General features: G+C 41.0%; 1 protein-coding gene across 3 annotated transcripts; it reads right to left on the bottom strand.

Annotated features, from left to right (window-relative positions):
• Positions 1-954: 954 nt before the first annotated feature.
• ING3 (inhibitor of growth family member 3) lies at positions 955-27,164 on the bottom strand. 3 transcript variants are annotated; one of them, XM_037888940.2, is made up of 12 exons: positions 26,926-27,164; positions 26,715-26,786; positions 20,586-20,686; positions 13,071-13,136; positions 12,058-12,154; positions 9,450-9,521; positions 8,960-9,079; positions 7,541-7,698; positions 7,014-7,204; positions 4,883-5,075; positions 3,361-3,399; positions 955-1,893 (listed from the first exon to the last, which is right to left on the bottom strand). In XM_037888940.2, exons 1-12 carry the CDS (start codon positions 26,951-26,953, stop codon positions 1,777-1,779), a joined length of 1,254 nt encoding a protein of 417 aa, XP_037744868.1. In that variant the 5' UTR covers positions 26,954-27,164; the 3' UTR covers positions 955-1,776. The 3 variants fall into 3 exon arrangements, with proteins under 3 accessions (XP_037744868.1, XP_037744870.1, XP_037744869.1); XM_037888942.2 differs by having other exon boundaries at positions 26,722-26,786; positions 26,926-27,001; XM_037888941.1 differs by lacking the exon at positions 26,926-27,164 and adding an exon at positions 20,855-21,078.

Raw genomic sequence — 27,164 nt, 5'->3', positions numbered from 1 at the left:
GTGCCAAAAGTGAAGTGTTTTGTCTGTCGTTTATATATAAAATATAATACAATATAATGAAGATGATAAGATACATATTATAAGTTCTTAGGAACGGGCACCATCTTTTTGTTATGTATTTGAACAGTGCCCAGCACAATGGGGACCTGATGCATGTTGCTACTGCACTACAAACAACAATCAATCAACTTACAATTTCAGGCTGAAAAACACAATATTCAAGCCTGCACAAAGTCCCATGCAAGTATGGGATATCCCAATATAAGATACATCCCTCTTCTAGAGATGGGAGTTTTGAAGGGCTTATAATCACATTTTCTATTTTTATGTTTTTCTCTTCCCTGCTGCTGCATGAAAGAACAAAAGAGAAAATTGCCTGTACAAGGAAATATGTAAACTGTGTTGAAAGTAAACAATCTGACACAAATACAGACACATTCTCTTTCAGTTATATGTCTTAGGTAAAGAACTTTTTTGACAGAGCATGATTATTAAATTCAGCAATGACTTTCTGTGCTGCTTCTTCAAGAGGCATAGCACAGAACTCCTAGCCCAGAGGGAGGTGGGGCTAATGTAGTTTTAAGCCATGTGTGTTCTCTCAATCCTGAACCGACACAATCCCTGGAGGCCTGTCTAGGTTATGGCAGCCTCCTAGGCTTTTCTACGTGTTGAAGTGCTGCCTGGACCTGGAATCTCCACAGTGTTATGTTCTGTGTTCCTGCTCCGGATACTTCCCTCCCGTCTGCAGCCACGCCCCCATGACACTCTCACCTCAAACGCTTAAGTCATATGGCCAAATACTGTAATGCTTATGTTCCAATCCACAGAAAGAAGTCCTCTTATAGGCTCATCTTACATATGATGGAATTTGGAGGAAAGATAACTCCTTCAACTAGGCTTTTGGGGCTGTATGTGAAGGAATGGCTTATATAAATTATATTCTTCAAATACACATTTCCAGTGACAGATTAATTCTGAGGTTTTATTCTTTTCCAACAAAGTATGCAAAGCATCAATATCAACATCTGAGTTTTTTTTTTTTAAATGTTAACACCTAATACAATTCCAATTTAAAGGATTACTTGCACAAAAAAATAAACACATTTGGTATAAAAAATTTATCACTTTAACACCCTTTTTCTTATGATCTGCACCCTGTTTGGTGCAGAGACATAGAAAGACTAATGGCACAAATTTGTTTTTACTCTACAGGAGTTTGTTTTTTATGTACCCAAGTACTCTAGAGGACACCAGCCCGCTTTATACAAGAACCATTTTCTTCAGCCTGCTGAATTTAGTTTCACAAAGAAACAAAGCTATAAAGGCATTTTAAAAACAACTGCCTTATATTCTTTTTAGATACACTGACTTTTTGCTCCATTTATATACATACTGTTATATAACAGCTCTTGAGTACAGTACATGCAGCAGAATATGCCTGTTCAATATAAAACATACTTAAAATCTTCTCTTGTTAGAATTCTTTGAAGACTGAATTATTGTAGAATGCCCACTGCTCTGAGAAAATGGTTTGAGAGTACAAATGTCTGCATATGTTGGCCACTGGAACAATCCAAGGCTAACTGGAGTAATATTTATAGCACATCAGTAGTGCATAAATAATTTACTTACAATATTAAAACACAACTAGCAAAACTAATAGTTCAAGATCTTATGATTGCTATATTAATCCTTCTTTAAGTGGTTGCAAAATGTGATTTGTTAAAGTCCTCTATAAAATCTTTAGGATGTCATTTGTTTTCCAAATGAAGAAACTTATTTATGTCTACTGCCTCTTCTCTTCATTGCAGCAGTACACTGTGGACAGTACCATTTCCCTTTTGGTGCCTCTGTCAATCCAACACAGCCATAATGGAACCACTCTATTGGGCACTATAATAGAAATAGACAGAGAAAGTTTTATTGCACCTGTGGCAAGAAATGGATATTTATGAAGTATGAAAATGAAGTCTGCAAAATGACATCCTGTCCTCATAACAAAGTTACTAGTGACAATAAGAAGGGCAAAAACAAGAGAGGTGAATGAAAAAACTTCACTTCCTAATGTGCACTTCCAATAATAAATACAAAAGATGACAGAAAATTTGAACCACCACACCTGGACCCATGCACCTAGAAAAAGGTAAAAATTTAAACCATGCTTAGAAAGTGCATTTTAAACAATCAAGCTACATGTTAAAGCATGGTTGAAATCATATGATTTATCACCTTTTATAAAGGTCTGGGGAGTAAATGAGCTATCTTAGTTTTCAAAAAAAAAAAAAAGTTGAACTGGGATAGCTTACATGACATCAATAAGTAAAACAGCACTACGCTAGAACGATATAAGGGGAGTTATTTAAGTATGTAGAATCTGACAACTCCTAAGAGGAACTAATACAAAAACACAGTTAAAAAGGAGTACACAGTGACTGCACTGGCATACACATTTACTCACATTATACATTTAAAAAAAACAAGCACACTGAATTTCTATTTATGTCTGAGGCTGTCCATGTGGCCATGCAGTTTGGACTATTGGGGTGTAAACTAGCATGCTGTGCTGTAACTCCACCATGTGGATGCTAGGGGTGAGAAGCACAAGATATCTAGTTTGCATTAATATAGTCCTCTTTAAACAGCACTACATTAACACAAACTAGGTACCTCTTACTTCATGCCTGTGGCATCCACATAGGGGAGTTACAGTACAGTATGCTAGCACGGGCTGCAGTTCACAACCCTGAAGTCCAAACTGTGGGCCATGTAGACTACCCTTTACATTGCAATCAAACATATCATTCACACTGCTTTTATATTACCTGTGAATTTGCACGATTACCTGCCGCAATTTCTACTGTGCTAATCTCTTGATTTTGCTTTATTTATTCTTGAACCTCTGAGCTCTCTGGCATAGTTGCGTAATGACACACATGAAATACAAGTGGTAGCAACAGTGAGGTAGCCAAGTGTGCAATCTCTCCATTCCCTCTTAGCAGTTATTCTCTCCATAACTGCCCATTCTCTCTCTCACACACACAAACCATGGAGAACATGAGCCAGATGGAATGCAGACTAGAACTTGCATTCTGGTCACTGGCTGCTACAAGTTCTATCACAAGTCCCTTTCAAGAAGTTTTGCTGGTTCTTACTCTTCCTCACCCAATTTTTTTCTTTTCCAAAACAGATTCTTGAAAAATTACTGAGAGTTTTATCAGTTTTCATTTTAAACTGAAAACTGGAATATACAAGTCATTTTAGCCAGAGGAAAAAACTAATAAAAACTACTTCCAGTGCATGTGCACAATAGTAAACAAAACAAATTCTCATCCCCCAAGTCTTTAGCATTTTGCTACTTACATCTTGGTTATCGCAGCCCACCATTTCACCATAGGACACCTAGTTCAAGGATAAAATTCAAGCTATTAATATAGTAAATAATCAGCATCTTCAATTACTGAATAATTCTATGGCAGTTTTCCTATATAAGCTCTGAAATAAACAACAGGATACTGACAACCTATATGTTGCAATGACATTTATTTTCAACACTAGATTATTTAAAAGAGAAATAAATATTGAAGTCCAATTTGCTTGTCTTTATGCAGAAAGACAGTGAAGTTCATGCAGGTCTCAAGTTGGACATGAAGGGCCAGCACTCAGTGCTGAGCGCTTCTAACATCTGCCTGAAACCTCAATAACATCCATTCCACATTTGTTTATGATCAGTTTCCACTTTCAGATTCAAGAATTTCAAACAGTATCAAATGGCACACACTTGTATAAAAAAAAAAAAACACAAACACAACCAAATGTTTTCATTGGAATTTATAACATTTTAGACGCATAACTATTAATCTTAGGTTGTGTAAAAACTCGCTTCTCTGAAATACAGATATGCTTGGACCATAGTCCCAGTTCTACCTCCCCAACCTTCCCTCTTATTTTAAGTAAGAATAGACTTCGCAATCTCGTAGAAATCATCCAAAAACCTGAAAACAAAACTGATCAAATACAAGGGAAATTTACCTGCAAAAATTGCTTAATATTCCAAACTAGTAAACAAAGTGTGTTTAAACAAATTCAGCATGTAAAATTAAGTCCTTCCTATAAAAAAGGGGCGTGTGTGTAAAAAGGCAGCTTGACCAAGTTTTTGATGTTTCCATTAGTAAAGCATCTAGAGAGCTTCACACATGAGAACAGTCACAAAACAATATTTATAAGCAATAAATACCAGTGATTCAACTCCATTATTCATGTCACTAATGAGCGTATATTGACAGTATTCTAGCCCTGGAATTTTTAACTGTTTCAGAAGCTTAAAAGAAAAATACCCAAAAAGCTACCTATCCACAATATCTTCAAACCCCATCAAAGCAGATGTCTACACTGCCCATGGGGATGATTAAAAGAAACTGAAAAAAAGGGACAGGTTTTAAAATTTTGTCCTTGTATGCTCGAATATATCTGCCATCTCAAAGTACTACATGGCCATTACTAACTACCTACTGTCATTGTGATTTAGTTTATACTTTTTTTTCCTGACAACCTGAAGCAGGGGTAAACTGATATTGGCTATTCCAAATAAGCAGTACCTACATATACATATACTCAGTTGCACTTTGGTTGTTTTAATTATAGTACACAGTATGATTTTGAGCAAGATACAACAAATATGTATTCATTGTACTTTTAAAATAACAACCAACCACACAAAGTGATACAAAGATCTGAACTGAGTGAGATCCATCAATTAACTGAAACTATACAAGTTTCACACTTTACAAACTAACGTTTGTGGGTTGAAAGGCTGAATTATAATCAAGCAGCACATCTGTTGAGGTGCTGCTGAGTTTGAGACTCCTACATACAGAGCACTTACCTGATTACAAATGCAGTAACGTGGCTCATTTGGATCATAGGTCCAATCAACTTGGTTGTTAGAATCAGACTCTGGTATTGCTGCTGTTTGCTGAGATAGTTCTTGTGCTAAAGCAGACGACGAAGAACATGACGACAGAGATGAAGATGACGACGAAGATGAGGACTGCTGGCTTGAAGACTTATTGTTGTTTCTGAAAAATGAATAAATATACTAAATACTTTCTGAAGTAAGACCTGTTCACTCTACTGCCAACTCAATGAAATATGAGGAAACAAGGCTCAGGAAAGTGCTGGAACGAATCTTTGATGAGGTGCCCACATGCTATAGTAATCAAGTGTCATTCTCGAACAGATTGTATTCAGCAAGTAGTGTGAATTCAGATGGATATGTTGCTTCTCTTTGCCAGAGAATAAGAGCGACTTTGTATTCTGGTATCCTTACAAGATGGGGGCCTATTATTCCAATTGATGGAATTTAATGTGTTAAAGCTGCCAAATACAACTGACTCATACTTCACAATCACTGCACCGACAGCCTTCATAGGTCAATGTAAACAATACACGTTGTTAATACACAAGTAACCAATGAAATAAATGGGAATTTGTATATAAATTAATCTATATTGCACATGTAATCTTTAACAAAGAGCTGATTTTTGAATAGTCATCTTTACATCCATTCCCCGAAATAAAACCAACAATCTACAACAAGCAGAAAAGTGTAAGCTCTTTGAAGATAAGAAAAACTGTTACTTAGACTGAGAATTGTAAACTGAGCAGTACTTGTGTGCTAACTCATTCCAAGGCACATCACAAAAAGAGAATTGCAATGTCAAAAGAAAACAAATTTAGCAGAGAGCATGTTTAGGTACAAGTTAACAAACAGCCTGAACTACCAAGATCTCATTTTAACTCACTGATGATATGGGACCCCTGGTTCAATTCCCCCAGCTGCCTGATGAGGAGAACGGATTTGAACATGGGTTTCCCACCTCTCAGGTGAGTGCCCTAACCACTGGACTGTAGAATCACTCTCAACCTGTCCAAATACTTATTTAAATATTTATAAACAGTGGAACAGCTTCAACAGGAGAGACTAAGCATGTCCCATAATCCAGTGATCAGGGTACTCACTGGCCAGATAGCAAACATGTTCAAATCCATTCTCATCAAGCAGAGGGAAGAACTGAACTGGGGTCTCCTAAATCTCAGGTGAATAACCAAACCATTGGGCTAAATATTATAAAAGGCAAGTGCTGCTCCTTCTGCCCCCCACATCCCCTGGTTGTTTTATGGGGCGTTAGGTGTGCTTTAAGAACGCTCCACCGGTGAGACATGCCTATCTTCACCTGATTTAAGGACAGCACTGGGGCTTAGGCATTATATAGGTGCCTGGACACCTAAACTGATGCATTGTGCACATGCCCAGTGGCAGAAAGTAGGCAGCTGAGAACTTCTACAGTGAAAAGTTTAGACATCTTAGGCATCTCTAGTGCTAAGCAGCAGCTGAACAGGGATTTTGTCAGATGTGCCAAAATTTAGGCATTTAAGTCCTTTCTGGATCTGGGCCCTACATTTTAGTATTCTTCCCCCCATCATCTAAACTAGGGGTCTCAAACACGTGGCCCGCGGAGCTTTATGTTGTGGCCCACCAAGCTCCCTGGCCCTCCCTCCCCCAGTTATTTCCTGTGGCCACCAAGCTCCCCTCCCCTGGTGCCCCCGCAGCGCGCCTCATCCCTGCTCCTCTACCTACCTCCAGGCGCTTCCCGCCGCCAAACAGCTGTTTGGCAGCACTTAGTTTCCAGGAGGGTGGGGGGAGGAGCAGGGAGCTGCGTGCTCAGTGGAGGAGCTGGAGAAGAGGCGGGGCAGTGGCAGGGATTTGGGGAAGGGGTTGGAATGGGGTGGGGAGGGGGCAGAGTTGGGGGCGGGGAAGGAGTGGGAAGAGGCGGGGCCTCATGGACAAGGTGGAGTGAGGCCGGGGCCAGGGGCAGCGGGGGTAAGTGCCAGTGATGCGGCCCTCGGGCCAATGTATTAGACTTCATGCGGCCCTCCTGGTAATTTGAGCTTGGGATCCCTGATATAAACTGACAGACAACATGCTAAACATAGCTGAACAAAATAGAACATACTTGCTTTTTCGACCACTCCGTGAATCTGTGGTTGATGAACTTAATGTTTGTGTTAATGTAGATGCCAGAGCTGATGATGAATATCCAGTTGAGTCTCTGGATAATGAAAATTCTCTCCCTAGTTGAAAGTCATTGTTCTTAAAGGCTTCATAGCTGGCTTTTAAGCTGGATGTTCTTCTTCCTTCCTTCATCTAAAGGAAACACTGATATCAGAATAAAGTATACTATACAGTTCCTATAGAAATCACCATGCTATGAACTACTAGCTGTGCAAATATTTTTATTTAAATTGTAGCTACTATCCAGTTTACATTATGGTACAAGCAGCCTAATGAAAAAAAGCCCACACCAAACCCCCCTTTCCTGCAAGTCTTATGTCATGAAACCACAACATAAAGGGAAGCACAACATTATGAGAAGTCAACTGAAAAAGCGATCATGAGAATTCAAATTAAAAAAGAGCATAAGCCTTTCTCCATAACCAACAATGAATGGCAACTTTAAGATATTTTATGGGGAGGGGTTACCTGTGCTGTGGCTTGCACTGCTTGAGCTGCTGCCATGGTAATAGCACCAGCTCCAGATCCTGAAGATAATGAGCCCAGGTTATAGGATGCCAGTGGCTGAGAAGAGTTTGCATTGTATGCATTGTTGGAAGAGGATGATGAATTACTGTTTCGACACCCTGGATGAACAAAACACATTTATGAAATTTAAAGTGAAACTAAAAATAGCTTTACATTTAGTAAGCAGAAAAGGTTACAAATAACAATCAAAGATTAGAAACTTCTCTTAATTTATAACAATGCTATAGGAAGGGCTGGTCATGACACATTGCTTATTACTGCCACGCATAACAGCCAGTTTGATTTACCATCTTTGTTTGCCCCCTCATTGCATATCAAGACAATGTGGTCTTGTGGAAGAGATTGTGCCTCATGTCAATCCTCACTAATCTCTCCAGTTAAGAATCAGCGGCTGCTCTTTAATCTGAGTCCAGTGCAGTCTTTTGGTTGTAATTTTGATGGCTACAATGCACATCCTCAAAAAAGTGCAATTTAATGCTACTGTAACAACCATACCATTCTTAACAGCAAAATAAATCATATATCCAAGAAGATAAGGACTAGAACTTTAACACAATACCTGATTGCAGTTGTGAATTAATCGCTTTGTAAAGAAAGTGCAGTTTCCTAATATTTAGCTAGCATACACTTTACCTAAAGTAGCAGGGCATTTAAAAAAAAGTAATAAATGACTATGAATAGTAGACTATTAAAAATAGCAAAGCACTAAATACTCAAGTTACCAAAAAGAGTCAGAGACACCACAAACCTTACTTACAAGTAAGTAAAAGTAGTCCATATTTACAAATCACGCTCTTTCCCTTGAAATAATGTCACCGAGACCACAGTTTCCCTACAGCCCATCAGCAGGCTTGATAAGTGTTATTCACAAAACCAAGCTCAGTTTACAAGACAACAGAGCTCAAATTAAAGGAGATAAAAGGAGACGCAGCAATGAAATTGATCTGATGTTTTGCATACGACTCAAAACAGTTCAGTTACAGCTTAATTTGATTACTGTGCTGACTTCTCCACCACAAGGAAAAAGGGACTGTGAATGCATGCATCTTGAAAATGAACAGAAATTCAGAAAAATTTTGAAGTTACAGTATACATGTAGCTTCCTTTCCTCTACATTAAAATATCTGACAATCCAACAAAAGGATTCTTTTTTCATTGCTGCTAAATAGCAGGTCTGACCTGCTTCCTAACAGCTGTGGTCCAACTTCCTCCCCACCACTTTGAAAGTAAAAATAGTAAAACAATTTTTTCCTCAAAGTGAGAAAAATTTAATTTTTGTGAATACACAATTATAATTTGAAATTTTTACTGTCCCTCCTCCAAGAGGCACAATAAAATAGAATCTGGCATTTAGATTACCTGGTGTATTTTCTTTAGAGGCATCTGAAGTGAGGGTAGACAAAAGAGCTTCAGATTTGAACTTCTTTTCAGGAACATGATCTGTTGTACTATGGTGAGAAGATGGATTATGCTTTCTTTCTGTATGAAAAAAACAAACGTACTGTTTACTAGATTTTAAAGTGAATGTAGTACTCAAGAAAGCAAAGAACTCAATAGCCTTTACCATAACCTGGAAAGAATAAACAGGTACTATAACGATACAGCTCTATTAACTGACTTCAGTCCCAACAGAAAAACCCTGACATTTCATTCTTGGGCCTCCCTTGAACAAATACTAACACCACTAAGTTGTGCCAAATGCTGGTGGGGTTTTTGAAATGTAGGCAAACAAGGGTTATGAGGAGAACTCCGGAAATACCTAATTCTGAATAAAACGTTATACATTTGAAATATTTCACCAACACATGTAGTAAAACTGATGATGAAATGTTCAATTCCAGAAACTTACTCTCTACTGGAGTGTGCGAATGGGCATGATGGTTATTCACTGGCTGTGATGGTGTATCCAGTTCCAGAGAACCTAATATACAATTACAAAAGCAGGACAATTTAAATGCCAACCTCGAAACGATGCAGTGTAGTTAACTTTAATCTTTCAAGTCATCTTCACTTTTAGATACAAAATCCATCTTTAAGATCTGTACAATACAAAGAATAATTCCACAAAAACAGTTGTACTCGTTTTAGCCAGGAATCCTACAGAATGAGTTGGACTTCAAAGCACTGTCTATGCAGCTATTTTTAGAGCACCAGAGCAAGCCCCACCAGCACAAGTCTGTTGATCCAAACTGGGAGGCGTTTCCACTCGCTCCAAAATGCTGAATAGACAACCCTCAGTGTCAAGTGAAGCTGAGACACCAAGGGACTGATCCAAGCCCACTGAAACCAAAGGGAACCTTTCCACTAACTACAATGAGTTTCAGATCAGGCCTCAAAAGTTGGAAGACTCAGATATGCCATTTTACTATGCTTTACTTGCTGGTTTGCTCTGAGATAGTTTTATGCTCGATCATGGATTTTTTTATTTGTGGTAGATTTTTTACAAAAAGATAGGACCTTAGAAACAACATTTTTCACTGTGTGTCCAAGAGGTCTCAATCCATTAAAAACCACTCAAAAGTCAAAATCTCTACTGAACTGGATAAGCACTAGGACACAACTGCATTTTTAAGGCAAACCTTCAGCTATTATCTGCTTTTGGCTAGAAAAGAAAGACAGATCCAAAAAAAGGAACAATTTCCAAGTTCAGGGAATAACTAAAGGATGCAGAACCTATATTTAAGAGTCAAAGTTTCTTGTAGCAGTAGACTTCAAGGAGGCCACACAATCAAGTGATAGGGGAGGCTTTAATGACAAAGCAATTGTTAAGACAATATACAAAATAAAAAACATTTGTGTTCAAATTTATTCAACATCATTTTGGATGGGCTGAAACCTATTCATCCTATCAATGTTAATTATGACTTTAACTTTATCTTATTTAGTTTATCTAATTACAGGACAACAGATTAGATTGTGAAAAGTTGTCTAAATAATCCAAGAAAAGAACTATAGTTCAATAATTACCCTACCACTTCCACCACTTTTTTTTTTTTTTTTTAAATGTAGATACTTGGGAATGAACACAGAAGTGCTCAGATGACTGAGACAAGAACTCATTTTAACAGGACGGGACTAAGCATCAAGGTTACATTTTGAGGATATCCTTGGTGTTCTAGCATTACTCATGTTATGGACTAGCTCAGTGCCTGCCCTCTTGTGAACACTCAATTATACATATTTATTCTTTGGTCACTAAAATACTAGAACCTTTGACATTTCCTTTTTGAAAACTTGGTAAAAAAGTTGAGCTATACAACCTGCCAAAGCACATTTTCATTTCTAAATATTTAATATTCAGTTTTGCCATGAGTAACAGAAAGCTCATCTTCCTGATCCCTCTCTCGTCTGACTTAAGTTGCTATCTTACTAGTCCTAGGATTGAAGGAAGCAGATGTTGAATCATTGTTCCACAATTAAAACAGTAATTTTCCTATAAGATTTACTTGAGTTGTATTTAGTCACTTAAGATGTTATACACATTGTCCTACTGCAAGCTAAACAAAACAATTATCTTTTTCTGTAACCGTCAAATTGTTTCCAAAAATATAGAAAACGGGTTTACTGTTTGTTAAGCATTTGATTGCGACAAATCTAGCAAAAAACATAATGTATCAACATAAAGGATTAAGTCCAGCCAAGGAAAAAAGTAAAGTTACTTGTCCAAAGACAGACTGGAGCTTAAGGTTGATAATCAAAGAAAATTATTTTTTTTTTTTTTGTACAATAGTTACCCAAGTGCACTCTGTAAAATGCTTTTTGGGGCATAACAACTTTGAGGAAACCCGGAGAAGAAATTTAGCCAACCAGGTATTTCTTTTAAGCACTCCTATTGCCATTCAGCACCCTCTACAAAAACTGGACATAATGCTAGTTTTCGTTTTAATCTTTGGGTCACATGCACTAGTCAGTCAATGCATCCAGGGTTTTAAGTACAGGTGAGCAGCTTGTTTGATATGCAGTAAATAAGTTACACTTCACTTGTCCAGAGCAGGTTTTGATTGGCCTGAGCTTCTGGACAGTAGGATTTTCTAGAATGATCAGTTTTTTAAAACTTAAATTAAGAACACATTTGATTTACACAGCAAATATAAATTTTCAGTTGTGCAAGATTACATGTTATTATAATTCTTATTTATGTCTGATTCATATTACCTGATATATTAATAAATAATGCCTTAGCTTAACTTGATTTGGACCTAGTTATATAAGAAACTAAGCACCTTCTAGTTCTCAGATAACTAAAATAGTAATATAGGGGGCAATGCCTAAGCATATAAAGATGTTTTAAAAAATTAGATATATTTTAAAAAGAGCTTCACTCCGTAACAAAGCATTTAAGTTTAAACTCAAAACAGATATTGGAAACAAGCAAAAACAAACTGCTAACTTTTAGCAAAATCTTCTTTTGACAAACAAAATGTTACTTTCTTCAAAAGATAATGGAGTATACTTACGTCTTTCTAGTATTTCTGTAATCCCAGCATTATCTGCCTCAAGTTCCATTTTAAATTTAGCTAATTCTTGGTCCAACTTTCTCAAGTGCCGGTCTACCTGTTTTAAAGCAGATCAATGATGACCTCCAAAACTTGAAATTGTTTAACAGTGATAAAACTCTACAACCCTTCAGAGGATTTAAGAGTTTTGAATATTTAATGAGATGCATTAGAAGAATGAAGTTTGATAGACTTCAGTGATGCAGGGATTTACAAGAGAAAACTGCATAATACAATGCCTTCGAAAAAAACACTGAACTTAAAAACTGTCTTCCATCTGTAATCATACAACAGAACTAACAATGTATGTCACTATATTAGTAGATCAAAGCTATTTTAGCAATTATCAACTCACCAAGATAGTTTAAGATCATAAACCCATTAACAAACAGCAAAGAGAAAGGCAGACAAGAAATCATTAAGTGCCTTTGAAACATATTGTACAGGTTTTCAGTTTGTTTATTTTGTACCCCCATGGAATATATAATAAGATTATTTAAGACTCTGCCAGCCCACACATTAAAAAGTCACTTATCTGATGTTTCCTCATCTTCCCCATATTATTCTGTTAATACAGTTAGGATCTTAAATTATTTTGTATTTAAAAAGTATAAGTTCAACATTACAGCAATAATTAAAGGTTTGACTTGTGCACACATGCAATGAAAATTCATTTATGCATTTCAAAAAAAAAGAAAAAAGAGAGCGCGCACGCAACACAGTCCATCATTCACCGACACCACTATATTTTTTGCATAAAACAGAACAAAACATTTTAAATGAAGTGGAAACATGGATGTTTAAGTTCTAACTGTGACTTTCACTTTTTAAAACAAGTTTAGTTTATCTTTCATACATTACTATGGTAACAACTTTTTGTTAATACTTCTGTAATGTAATGGTTCCCCATATAACAAAGTTTAGAATTTCTTAAGACAATTGTGTTATTCACTTTAATCCTTTTGTTTACTTACCAAGTCATAAATCTGATTTGCCAATTGTACCTTCTCATCTGCATCTTCCAAAGCTTTATAGTAATCCTGTTAAGAGATTTTTGGTAACATGATCAAAATAACTTGAGTGGTTCTTTTATGAATAATTACTGAATTCCTCATTTTGATTTATATATTTCATAGTGAATTACAAATCCGATATAATTTACTGCTTAGCCTTTAAAAAATACTCTATAAAAACAAATCTCTCAATGATTAATTCACCTACATTTTTAAGTGATACCTACTTGACATTTTTTATCTTTTCTAGAGCAAAAACAGAACCAGAGAATGAAAAGTGCTGATGTATTCTCCCTGCTATATTTATGGTCTCATTACACAAGTTAGTTTGCTGTAAGAAAGGAAACCTGGGCCTACTTGTTCCACTCTATATTAACACATACATAACTGATAGAATGAGCTAATATCCAGCATGTTAAATTGTGTGCCACTTCAAAAGGAGCTTTAAAAAAAAAAAAAAAAGAATACTTATCACTCATTGTAGATTGCTGATTGGCCCTCTAAAATAAATATGCTCCACTCCCTAGTCATTCAAAAAGCAAACTAAATATAGCTTTGAAGGGAGTTAAGTTCAGCACTGAAGCCCGTTCTACACTAGTTAGGATGACGCAAGGCACCTATGTTGACCTAACTCTGTAAGCTACACTAAAATGTTGCTCCCGACGACGTAACTCACCCACTACACCAACTGAGTAACTCTACCTCCCGGAAAGGCACGGTGCTTAGGTCCATGTAGTTAGACCAACGCAGTGTCGGCACTGCATTACTTACATCGACTTTAGTGGCCTCCAGGAAGTGTCCCACAATGCCCCACCCATGACCAATATGGTCACTGTTTAGAATTTTGCTGCCCAGAAGCCAGTACAGAGGTACATGACCCTCCCCTTTTAAAGCACTACAAATTTTTTAAATCCCATTTCCTGTTTACTCCATGTGGAGAGCTCATCTAGCAATTGCCCAGCTGAACATGCTGGCTACACATTGCAAACACACTCCTGTCTGGAGTTCACAGGAGATGGCAGATCTCCAGAGTCTGTGAGGAGAAGAGGCTGTGCAGGCACAGCTCCGATCCAGCCACAGAAATGCCGTATATCTATCAGATTGCTCGGGGCACAGAGGAGAAGGGATACAAGAGGGGCCTGCAGCAGTGCCGCATGAAAGCCAAGGAACTGCAGCAGGTGTACCAGAAGGCAAGGGGGGCTAAGTCGCTCTGGTGTGGAGCCAAAGACATGCCACTTTTACAAAGAGCTGCTTGCCATCTTTGGTGGAGACCCCGCCACCACCCCCAAAGGTCCTGTGGATACCTCAGGGTAGCTGGAGTCACAGGCCTCCAGAGTGAACAGTGAGGAGAAGGCATTGGACAAGGAAGAGGAGGAAGAGTATGGGGGACAGTCGGCAGGGGAATCCAGTGGTGCAGGGAGCCAGGACCTGTTTTTGACTCCAGAGCAGTCCAGCGTGGGTGAGCCTGATGTGGGAGAAGGACCTTCTTGTAAGTATACAGTTTGGTTTAATATCGAAGAGACACATCTGTTCATTTACTCATGCTAGAAGAGGCAGTGAAATAACCAACAGAGGTAGAGTCACTGCTTCTCATTCCCCTGTACAGTTAAGCAGAAGGGGCCCTGCAGAACAGTTTGTTTATGTGCACTGGGATGCCCCGTGAATCCTCCACAGAGGTCTTGAGGAAACTTTCCTGGAGGTAGTCTGTAATCCTCTGATGAAGATTTCTGGGGAATGCTGCCTTATTTCTTTCACTGCGGTAGGACACTTTTTTACACCACTCAGCAATTACTTCAGCAGGCAGTATTGCAGCACACAGGCTAGCGGAATATAAACCCGGTGTACAGCTGGATGCATGTAGGAGCTGTTCCCTTTCAGCCTCCATTACCCTCAGGAGTGCAACATCAGGCAAAATAACTACCGCCTGTGGTCTTGTGGTTCTCTCCATCCACACCAGCAGAGTGGCTCAGCCAGATAAGAAGGAAAAAGAAGAGGACGTGGGATGACATGTTCCAAAGAGAATCCGTAAGCCTCTGGTGCTTCAGATACCTAGCACAGGGCTTGGAGGACCACCCTTGAGGACAGCATGGACAGGGATAGACCAGAGAGGAAAAGGAGAGAGACATGCAGCATGAGATGCTAGCGCTTTTCTAGCAGCAAACAGACATTCTGGAGGCTCTTGTTGACCTTCATGTTCAACAGACCCATGCTTGCCTCCCTCTGCAGCCCATTGATAACTGCATTCCAGAACCTCCCTATCCCCCACTCCACATTCTATGTGGCATCTGGGAACACAAGAGTACCCGTACCACTCCACCCCGGGGGAGATCACAGACTATCACGGCTGCACATACACTGATCTGAGACACACACAGTTGGTGAATGTGTTTGTGAAATGAAAATGACTGTTCTTTCCCCCTCAAAGGCTCTTTTCCCTCTATTTATAAAGTTTCATTCAGTTACAAATGTGTCTGTTTGCATGGGTTTGGAAACTTAATTCATCTTTATTAACAATTTAGGGTGGTTGGGACTGATATCATTCACAGATAACAGCAATAGCTGCATGTGCAATGTTATATTACTATAGACTCACTACAAGGTTGCCATAAACATACAGCTAAGGATAGCCTAGAATTCCTCCTTACCTGTAAGGGGTTAAGAAGCTCAAATAGCCTGGTTGGCACCTGACCAACAGGACCAGTGGGGAAAGAAGATATTTTCAAATCTTGGGAGGGGGGGGAAGGTTTTGTTTGCGCTCTTTATTTGGTGTGGGGGTTCTCCCTTGGGACTGAGAGGGGCCAGACAGAAATCTATCTTCTCCAACCCATCCCAATCCAAGTCTCCAATATTGCAACCAGTATAGGTAAGCCAGGCAAGGTGGATTAGTTTATCTTTTATTTTTCTTGTGGATTTTCCCTGTGCTAAGAGGGAGGTTGATTCCTGTTTTCTGTAACTTTAAGGTTTTGCCCAGAGGGAAATAGTCTGTGTTTTGTATCCGAATACCCTGTAAAGTATTTTCCATGCTGATTTTACAGAGATGATTTTTACCTTTTTTTTTTTTTTTTTAAATAAAAACCTTCCTTTAGGAACCTGACTGATTTTTCCATTGTTCCAAGACCCAGGGGTTTGGGTCTTTGATCATTTTGTAACCAATTGGCTAGGATATTATTCTCAAGCCTCCCCAGGAAGGGGGTGTAAGGGCTTGGGAGGAGTGCTGGGGGAAGAGGAACTCCAAGTGGTCCTTTTCCCTGGTTCTTTGTTAAATCACTTGGTGGTGGCGGCAGCATTACTTAAATCCAAGGTACCAGGGAGAATTTGTGCCTGGGGAGTTTTTAACCTAAGCTGGTAGAAATAAGTTTAAGGGGTCTTTCATGCGGGTCCCCACGTCTGTACCCTAGAGTTCAGAGTGGGGAGGGAACCTGACCGCTCATACCAGGGTACAAAAAAACCCAAACCAAAACAAACAAACAAACAAAAAAAAAACGAAAAAACCACAAAACAATGCCAGGCAGAGCAACCTACAGCAACACACACTACTGTGGCTCACTATTAAAATAGTCTTTCAAAGCCCCCCTGAGCCATATAGCAGCTCCCTGTTGAGCTCTTCTTATAGCCCTAGTATCTGGCTGCTCAAAACTAACAGACAGCCACTCCACCTCCGCCCTTCACCCCAGCAGAAACTTTTCTCCCTTTGCTTCACAGTAGACAGCTATAATCAAGATTTTTTTTCACTAAGGTCTAATCTCTTGAGTAGACAATACCAGCCAAAAGGCCGAAGACACGTTCAACAGTGATTCTACATCTGCTTAGCCTCTAGTTGAAGCACTCTCGGCTGCTGTCGAGGTGGTCAGCATACAGCTTCATGAGCCATGGGAGCAAGGGTTAGGTTGGATCTCCCAGGGTCACTATTGGCATTTAAACATCCCCAGTGGTAATCCTCTGGTCTGGAAAGAAAGACCCTGTTTGCAGCTTTCTGAGCAGGCCTGTGTTCTTAAACATGCCTGCTACATGTGCCTTCTCTGACCAGCCTGTGTCGATGTTGGTAAAACATCCCTGGTGATCCACTAATGCTTGCAGTACGATAGAAAAATAGTTCTTTCTGTTGATGTACTCTGTGGCAAGGTGGTCCAGTGCCAAAATAGGGATATGAATACCATCTATCGCCTAATCACAGTTCAGGAACTTCATTGCTGCAAAACTATCCACTATGTCCTGCAAATTGCCCAGAGTCAGAATCCTTTGTAGCAGGATGTGATTAACACACACTTAACAACAGCATCACAGCAACCCCCATGTGGATTTCCCGACTCCGAACTGATTCCTGACTGACGGGTAGCAACTGGACGTTGCCGACTTTCACACAGCTATCACCCCCTCCCTTCTCCACTATCAGTGCAGCTCTCATTCTGGCACTGCTGCGCCAGAGGCTGGGGCAAGCTCCGCACACACTTCCAGGAATGTGGCCTTGCACAGCCAAAAGTTTTTCAGCCACTGCTCATTGTCCCATGCCTACATAACGATGCGATCCCACAAGTTAGAGCTTGTTTCTTGGGCCCAAAACTGGTGCTCCACTGTCTGCAGTTCCTCCATGAGTGCTAACAACAACCTTGAATTGTGTCTTTCTATGTCCCACAACAAGCTAGCCTCCAAGTAATCGTCATGTTTCCCACAGCTCCACTGGCAGATCTGCAAATACTGCAGGATCAGGCTTGTGCTCACAATGCTCACCACAATAGTGCAGAGCTGTGCAGATCTGTGCTTCTTACAGAGATGACAGACAGGCGGGTTTGAGGGGCTTTTGAAAGCGACACAAAATATTATGGGATGCAAATAAAATTATGGAATGGAGAGACCTGCATCATGGAACGTTGAAACCATGTTCCCAGTCACCCCTGCGTGATTTGTTTACCCCAAGGAGGCACTACAAACCTTTCCCAAAGCATCCTGCGCTAGATGTTGGCAACTTGCACAGTGGGATAGCTACCCATGTTGCTCTGCTCTCTGCATCGATGCAAACGCTACTAGTGAGGACGTGCACGCCGACACAAGGAACATCGTGTGGACATGCAAAAGCAATTTAATTACTGCCTCAGCTGTATGTCGATGTAACTTAGGTCAACTTAATTTTGTACTGTAGACTTGCCATGAGGCCCTGTCTATAGTAGACAACTCCACTGATTTAACTAAATACATCTAAAACTGATCTAGTCAAACTGGTATAAACCCCTAAAAACAGACACCTAAAATTTGTTTAAGCCTTGCTTATCAAGTTAGCTGTATGTTTAAACTGATGTGTCTTAACCTGGTACAAATCCCTGTGTCAACTAGACAGATTTAAAATCTATGTTTGTTAAACTAGTGCAACTTTCTAGCACAAATATTTAGCTGCCCTCCTCTGCAAAAAGGTCCAAGGGAGACTGAAAACTATCCTGCTTAGCTGAACATATTGGGTGAAGTCTTGGCCCCACTGAAGTTAATGGGAAAACTTCCACTAACTTCAATGGAATCAAGTTTTCACCCCATTATAAAGGATTCCATTCATGTTAGTTAAGGAACAAAGAGAATTCAAAAGACCTTTAGCTTCCTGATATCAGATGAATGTAGTCTCGTTACATATTTACATTTGGGTTTTTTGATACAATACCTATCTAAACCACTCAAGCTGACATTCTCACTCCACCAGTACAAAAAGCTTAGAACCAAACCACCACTAAGGCCTGGTCCGCATCTAAAAATTACACTGACCTAACTACTTCACTCTGAGCTGTGAAAAAATGTCATTTGGTGAGGACCAGACACAAGATCCATGGGAGAAAAATCTTATGGACCTCAGGTCATCCAGGGCTGTGAGTGGGTTATGCTTTCATAACCTTGATCCCTGACTGATTACTGATAAATTGAGTTTCACACTGGGTATCCTTGTGCAACCTAATTAGGTCAACTTAACCGTCACTGTGGTGCAGTTAGGTCGACAGAAGAACTCAGGTGGATTACCTATGCGGATGGAAAAACCCCTTCTGTGGATATAAGAAGCACCTACACTAGTGGCACACCTGGAGCACCGCAGGTCTGCAGTACAGGCATGGCCTCAGTGTTCCAACTCCACAAGCTGAAACTCAATTTATCTGTAATCGGTTGGGACTCATCGTGATTTGAACATGAAAGCACAGCCCACCACAGCGCCAGATGACCTAAAGTCCAGAAAAAATTCCCCCCCAATGGATCCCGAGTCTGGTCCTCACCACATGTCCCTTCAGACTACTTTCTGGGTAAAGCATCATCCTATAGCAATTCAGCTTCATCTAGAGGTTGGCAAAGAATACAACCCATTGGATGGAATACCGATACTTTTCAGAGTAGCAGCCGTGTTAGTCTGTATTCACAAAAAGAAAACGAGGACTTGTGGCACCTTAGAGACTAACCAATTTATTAGAGCATAAGCTTTCATGAGCTACAGCTCACTTCATCAGATGCATAAAAGTGGAAAATGCAGTGAGGATATTTTTATACATACAGACCATGAAAAAACGGGTGTTTATCACTTCAAAAGGTTTTCTCTCCCCCCACCCCACTCTCCTGCTGATAACAGCTTATCTAAAGTGATCACTCTCCTCACAATGTGTATGATAATCAAGGTGGGCCATTTCCAGCATAAATCCAGGGTTTAACAGGAACCGGGGGGGAGGGGGGGGGGGAGATAAGGAAAAAACAAGGAGAAATAGGTTACCTTGCATAATGACTTAGCCACTCCCAGTCTCTATTCAAGCCTAAAGTTAATTGTATCCAATTTGCAAATGAATTCCAATTCAGCAGTCTCTCGCTGGAGTCTGGTTTTGAAGTTTTTCTGTTGTAATATCGCAACTTTTATGTCTGTAATCGCGTGACCAGAGAGATTGAAGTGTTTTCCGACTGGTTTATGAATGTTATAATTCTTGACATCTGATTTGTGTCCATTTATTCTTTTACGTAGAGACTGTCCAGTTTGACCAATGTACATGGCAGAGGGGCATTTACTCCACCCCTAAATGACATCAGTTGTCAAAGTGATGAAACCACCTTACATAAGAGTTTCTGAAGAATCTAAGGGAAGATGCTTTTAAGGCTCAGCACAATTCCCTCCAAAGAAAGTCAGGGCATTTATTCTGTTTTATCCCTTACACGTACGGGAGTGGGGGGTGAGATGATGTGGCTCTTGTTATTACTGATCACCCTATCACTGACCTGACTGACGTCACTTCATGTTTCTAGCATTTCAAACGAACACTACACTGTACTGACAAAGAAAATTGGAGGAAAGCTTCTTGATTAGTGCTAATTTTCCTTTTTTTAGTAAGTGCAATTTGGCACACTCAAAGCCTAATTCAGGTCACAGTTCTCAACGTTTTACAGTCAAAATTAAGGGAAATTAATATTAAACTACCAATCTCTGAGTTATATATTTTTTTAAAACATGACCCACTCCTGTAGTGTCCTTACCTTTTTGATTGACGTCATTTGTTCTTCTCTCCATTCAGGTTTGTTTTTCTTTGCATTCATAAAAAATTCATTTACTCTTTGTTCTAGTTGATCCATTGCATCTGCAGCACACAGAAGATTAAAAGAGTGTTACCATCTCACATATACAAATGCTGTGTATTTTGAACAGGGTGGTGGGTTTTTCCCTAAACCAAGAAGAATTGGCGGCATGTTTTATCAAAACTACTAGAGAAAAAACAAGCAGCTGAGCGAGGGAGAGAATTATTTACCTTGCAATTCTGCTTCTTGGAAGTCATTTGGGTAGGATTCTCACTCCAGGATATTGTGCTCTCCAGCATGAGACAAGCAGGGCTCCAAGTTCTAAAGGTTTTTTTGGTCCCTAAGACCAGTGGCAGCAAGCTGAAGCAAGCCCCAAACTCCTCACCCAGCTTTAAACTGCTGACCTTGGAACTTTCCAGCCAATTACAATTTGAGCAGGAAACAAAGTATCCTCCTAAGAAATAAAGTCAGATAGAAAACCAAATAATTTAAAAATGAGTGCCTCAAAAAGGTAGAGCAATAAACAGAGAAGAGAAAAACCCATCACCTTCATATCAAATTCCCCTCCAACTATGTGAGGAAGTGGGAAACTATGTGAAAGTCCTGCCAGAATGGTATCCTCAATGAAGTAGAATTGCAAAGTAATTCCCCATTCTTGCCAGATACCACCCGAGGAAGGATTCGGACTTATGTGAGATCTACAGCTTGAGAGACGTCACAAAAGGAAAAACTAAAGCCACTAATTCCACAGCCGTCAGCATGAACAAGGAAAATGCCTTGTTTGGTTCATTTCTTAAAACAAGGAATGGAAATCTCCCAAAAGCAACAAGCTTAATACTTCAGCCCGAGGTAGTGTTTAAACAAACAAAAAAAAACTTTCAAAAGCATTTGATCAGCTGAAATAGGGAACATCCCCCACCAAAAAAAAAAAAACAAAAAAAAAAACAAAACACCAAATCAAGAGGGCAAGAAAAATTAAGGTTTCCTTATTTTGGAATTAGATTCTGCAAGACCTAGAGACCGAAAGGCCAAATCCAAGTTACAGTATTTGGTAAAATGTACGGAACAAGGACAATGACTACTTTGCACATGATCTGAGATAGAAACATTTTCAGGTGCAACAGCTGAGGTCACCCTGCCTCAATAACATGAACCTTGAACACACACTTCCAGTTTCAGGCCAGCCACTTGACACCATTGCAAAATACGATCTCACAGCTCCAATTGCTGGTATTGTGCAGAAAATGGAGTAAAATAAAATATGAAGTGGAACCGGCTTTCTAAGGGATTTAGTCACTCCACGTAAACCCCCGAGAGATCTTTTGGCATCCAGCATATAGAAAAGAGCCTCACCAAGATGGGAACGAGCCCTGGAAACAGTGCTGGAAAGATGAGAGGCTCATCAGTATAGAGCTTTGACAAAACCTCAGAAAGGAGTCTCACATGAGTCTCTAGCACAACCTTCTAAAATTTGGGGTAAGGTACTCCAGTCACTAAAGCCTGAAGCTTGCTCACTTTATGGACTGATTACATGAAGGAAAGTCAACTTTCATGTAATTAACCTAGACTCACATGTACACATGAATGATTCAAGAGGAAACTTCATCAGCTTTTTTCAGACCTACTTTAAGGAGGTCCCGAAGAGTGTCAAGCCCTGCAAGAACCTGACAAGCGGCTGCAGAGACAGCAGTTTATCACAGGCTGAAAAAGCTACTACATAGACCCAGACTGAATAAGCCTTTTATTGAACTCAAAAAGAAGAAAAATGTAGTCAAGTAGTTTCTGAACAGGGCAAATCAAGGGATCGATGCATGCCTATGTGTACACCACACAATTTCCACTTGCTTTTTTAAAACCTTTGGGGAAATGGCTTTCAAGAAGCCAAGGAGACAATATGTCACTATATACTGAAGGCTTTTGAAAACCTAGTCTTACAGCCCATGCAACAATGGCTCATGATCAATATGCCCAAAGAGCTTATTCTCCCTTTCCCACCAAGACAATAGATGTATTCAAAGGAACAAAGTGGCCAGCTATCTAAATACTCCAGAACCATTAAAAAGCCAACTTTTTTGCTGGTTTAGTATCTTTTGGCCTCAGCTGATGTTCACTGTGAAGCCAAGCCTTGAACTCTGTCACGGTTATAGAAGGCTGCTTTTGAAACAGAGGTTTTCCCTCCCTTCCTTTGTGGGAGGGGGGCCAAGAGAATGAAGGGCCTTTTCATTCTTTGTCTTCTTAAGTCCTCAGTGAGATATGGTACAGGGTACTTCCTTCAACTTTTTCTTGATCCTCTGATAGCAGCCCTTATGGGCCAACTTTTTAAAGGTTGTGGCTCTTCTCCTGGGCAAAAAATTTTACCAGGGCAGAGGCATTTTCCAGATGTTGGCCTTTGGCTATATAGGCCTGGTAATCCAAGACCTGAAGGGTTGAAGTTAAAGACTTTAAACACTTCACTTGAACAAATTCCCATGCTGAGTCTCAGGAGACTGGTCACCATTCTGTTGCTCTTTGCTCTGGCCATGACTGTGATGGGCGAAACAGCCAGCCATGTTATACTTTTCCATGACTACCTAGTAATGAGATGTCAAAGATATGGTGCAAGAGTAATTTTAACTCTAACAGAAGGGGGTTCCTGGCCCAGGTAACTTGTAAATTTCTAAGCCAGCACCAACTCAAGCCAGTTGACTTACACAACTGTTTTAAAAGTTTTGGGAATGTGGGACCCTCACATTGAATCACTGTCTTGCCGCATCCCAACAGTCCTCTGGTTTACCTGTGGTGTCCAACTTGCAGCCATGATCACAAGCAGCTGGACTGGAAGAGATAAAAAGAGTGCCAGGAATTTCCACAATGCTTTGGGAGGCTTTGACACCGACTGCACAAGAATCACTGGGGTAACCAAGGTCTGGGTCAAAGTTTTTTCTGTTGACTCCCACGACACTGGAGCTGATCTTGGTATAAAAAATGCTCTAACTGTGTGAAGAGATTCACCAGCTTCCCTAAGCAGCACCTGATCATGAATGGAAAAGAGATATTTGGGGTCTCAATTTGAAGCTGCCCAAGTCAAAGGGCTGCTGGTTTTCTCTCGGTGCCACCTACTGACATTTTAAGGAGAAGCAACGCCTTACTTAACAAGCCATAATTCAGTACCAATGACATCAAGCCATGAAGCCGAGAGAGCACTAAGGCTGAGACGCAGGTCAGATCACGTCCCTGGTTTTAGAGGGCTGGTTCAGCATGCTTCAGCAGAGACTGTGAAACTGACCAACCAAACTCACCAGGCAACATGAAGTCCCAATGCTCATAGATCAAGACTGGCTCAGGCTTTTACTTCAAAAGCCTATGATCTGACCTGTTGCTAGACTTATGGAAGTCTTCAAGGTTGTGCCTCAAAGTGGTCTTCCCCATACATGAGTTCACTGGATTACATCTGCAAACAGATCTAACACCTCTACACTGCATGCCCAAACCACTTTACTTGCTCATCCATTACAGACTGTCTCAAGGATGTATTCTGATGCTACCGAGTTGTCTTCCTCCCTGTCTGAGGAATCAACAGACAACATATGGAAAATCAAAGTAAAATTATTTAAAATACGATGCTTCACAGCTTAGCGTCTGAAGTCACAAAGGCTTTGTGAAGAACTATACCAAAGCAGAGACCTAATCATGGGCAGAAATTTCTCTGTGGTATCCTGTCACAGAAGCCCTACAGGCAACAAGAGGTAAAGGGAGTCCAAAAGGTATGGGTCCTGAAAACAAAAAAAGTAGGGCTGTCAATTAATCGCAGTTAACTCATGCAATTAACTCACAAAAATTAATGGTGATTAATCACAGTTTTAATTGCACTGTTAAGCAATACCAATTGAAATGTATTAAATATTTTGGATGTTTTTCTACATTTTCATATATATTGTATTCTGTGTTGTAATTGAAATCAATGTGTATATTATTTTTATTACAAATATTTGCACTGTAAAAATGATAAACAAAAGAAATAGTATTTTTCAATTCACCTCACACAAGTACTGTAGTGAAATCTCTTTGCCATGAAAGTACAACTTACAAATGTAGATTTTTTTCCCCCTTATATAACTGCACTCAAAAACAAAACAATGTAAAACTTCAGAGCCTACAAGTCCACTCAGTCCTACTTCTTGTTCAGCCAATCGCTAAGACAAACATTTATGGAAGATAATGCTGCCCTCTTCTTATGTACAATGTCACCTGAAATTGAAAACAGGCATTCTTACGGCACTGTTGTAGCTGACATCACAAGATATTTACATGACAGATGTGCTAAAGACTCACATGCCCCTTCATGCTTTGGCCACTATTCCAGAGGACAGACTTCCATGCTTATGACGCTTATTAAAAAAATGAGTTAATTAAATTTGTGACTGAACTCCTTGGGGGAGAATTGTATGTCCCCTGCTCTGTTTTACCTGCATTCTGCCATATATTTCATATTATAGCAGTCACGGATGATGACCTAGCACATGTTGTTCATTTTAAGAATGAACAACTTTCACGGCAGATTTTGACAAAACGCAAAGAAGGTACCAATGTGAGATTTCTAAAGATAGCTACAGCACTTGACCCCAGGTTTAAGAATCCGAAGTGCCTTCCAAAATCTGAGAGGGACGAGGTGTGGAGCATGCTTTCAGAAGTCTTAGAAGAGCAACACTCCAATGCGGAAACTACGGAACCCAAACCACCAAAAAAGAAAATCAACCTTCCGCTGGTGGCATTTGACTCAGATAATGAAAATGAACATGTGTCAGTCTGCACTGCTTTGGATTGTTATTGAGTAGAACCATCATCAACATGGACGCATGTGCCCTGGAACGGTGGTTGAAGCATGAAGGGACATAAGAATCTTTAGCGCATGTGGCACGTAAATATCTTGCGATGCTGGCTAGAGCAGTGCCATGCGAACACCTATTCTCACTGTCAGGTGACACTGTAAATAAGAAGCGGGCAGCATTATCTCCTGCAAATGCACACAAACTTGTTTGATTGACTGGCTGAACAAGAAGTAGGACTGAGTGGACTTGCAGGCTCTAAAATTTTACATTGTTTTATTTTTGAATTCAGTTTTTTTGGTACAAAATTCTACATTTGTAAGTTCATTTTGCATAAAAAAGAGATTGCACTACAGTACTTGCATTAGGTGAACTGAAAAATACTGTTTGTTTTTTTACAGTGCCAATACCTGTAATAAAAATAAATATAAAATAAGCATTGTACACTTCGTATTCTGTGTTGTAAATAAGGTCAATATATTTGAAAAAAATTAATAAATGGTATTCTATTATTAACTGTGCAATTAATCAATCGCTTGACAGCCCTAAAAAGTAGTAAATAGAATGACTGAGCCATAAGTGGACAGCAAAAAGGAATACCAAGAGGATACTTAAAGAAGGGTGAACGCCTGACAAAGCACAGGTAGGGTACCAACAGAAGTGGAAGGGGACTTTCAGGGAGCTCCTTCACCAAGCGGGGCAGGAGAGGTTTCAGAGGCGGCCCCCAGCCTCCTACGGGGGGGGAGCAGCTGAAGCTCCAGCCCGCTGCCAGGGACTTGAGGGCCAGAAATGCAGTTTGGGAAGTGCCACCTTGCCTTGCCCTAGGGAGCAGCACAAGACCCAGCAATGAAACTCCTGCCCACTGTCATTGCCGTAGGGCCTCGGCAGACCCGAATTCAACCCGGTGTCATTTCAACGCACCCGGCGCTCCCCAGCTCAGGGTCACGAAGCAGCCGGGGACGGAAGGGAAACAGCTCGGCACGTTTCCGCCCAGCACGCTCCGCCCCTCGCTGCGTGAGGAGCCCCGGCTGCTCCCCAGCCCCGCACGGACCCTGCGCCGCGCGGGCTCCCGTCCCACAGCGCCCGCCGGCCGCGAGAGTCCCCGGGGCCAGGCCCGCTCCCCGCCCCGGCTCAGCCCCCGCGGTGTCCGCCCGGGCCGCTCCCGGCATCGGCAGGCGAGGGGAGCGGGTGCGAGTCGCGCTGCCACCGGCGGCCCCCAGCGCCTGGGGCTGAGCGCGCGGGGCCGCGTCCGCCCCCGCCGGCGGGGTGGGCGGGGCTCACGTACTCTGCACCTGCAGATCCATCTCGCGCATCTCAGTGAACCTGTCGCGCAGATCCATGGGTAGCTGCTCGATCACTGCGGGGACACAGAGGGGAGGGGGGAGAGAGGAGTCAATCACCGCCATGGAAGGGGGAGGGGGAGCCCCCGCGCCACCGCCCCCCCCGCTCCGCTCGGCCACCCGGCCGGCCGGGACCCCCGCCCCGCGCACACTCACTCTCCAGATAGTCCTCCAGGTACAGCATGGCGGCGGCGAGGCCAGCGCTAAGGGGCTTCTCGCTAACGGGGGATCGTCCCTTCCAATATGGCGCCGCCGCCAACAACACCAGCAGCTCGACTCGGCGAAAACAACATTGGCGGGGGACGGGGCTCGCTCCGGCCCTGCGCCGATTGGCTGCCTGCGCCTCTGACGTCCGCCGCGGCTGGCGCCCGCCCGCACCATCCTGGGAAACGTAG

This window comes from Chelonia mydas, chromosome 1, assembly GCF_015237465.2.
Source record: "Chelonia mydas isolate rCheMyd1 chromosome 1, rCheMyd1.pri.v2, whole genome shotgun sequence".
Classification (NCBI taxonomy): domain Eukaryota; kingdom Metazoa; phylum Chordata; order Testudines; family Cheloniidae; genus Chelonia; species Chelonia mydas.
This window is presented reverse-complemented; position numbering and strand designations above follow the sequence as displayed.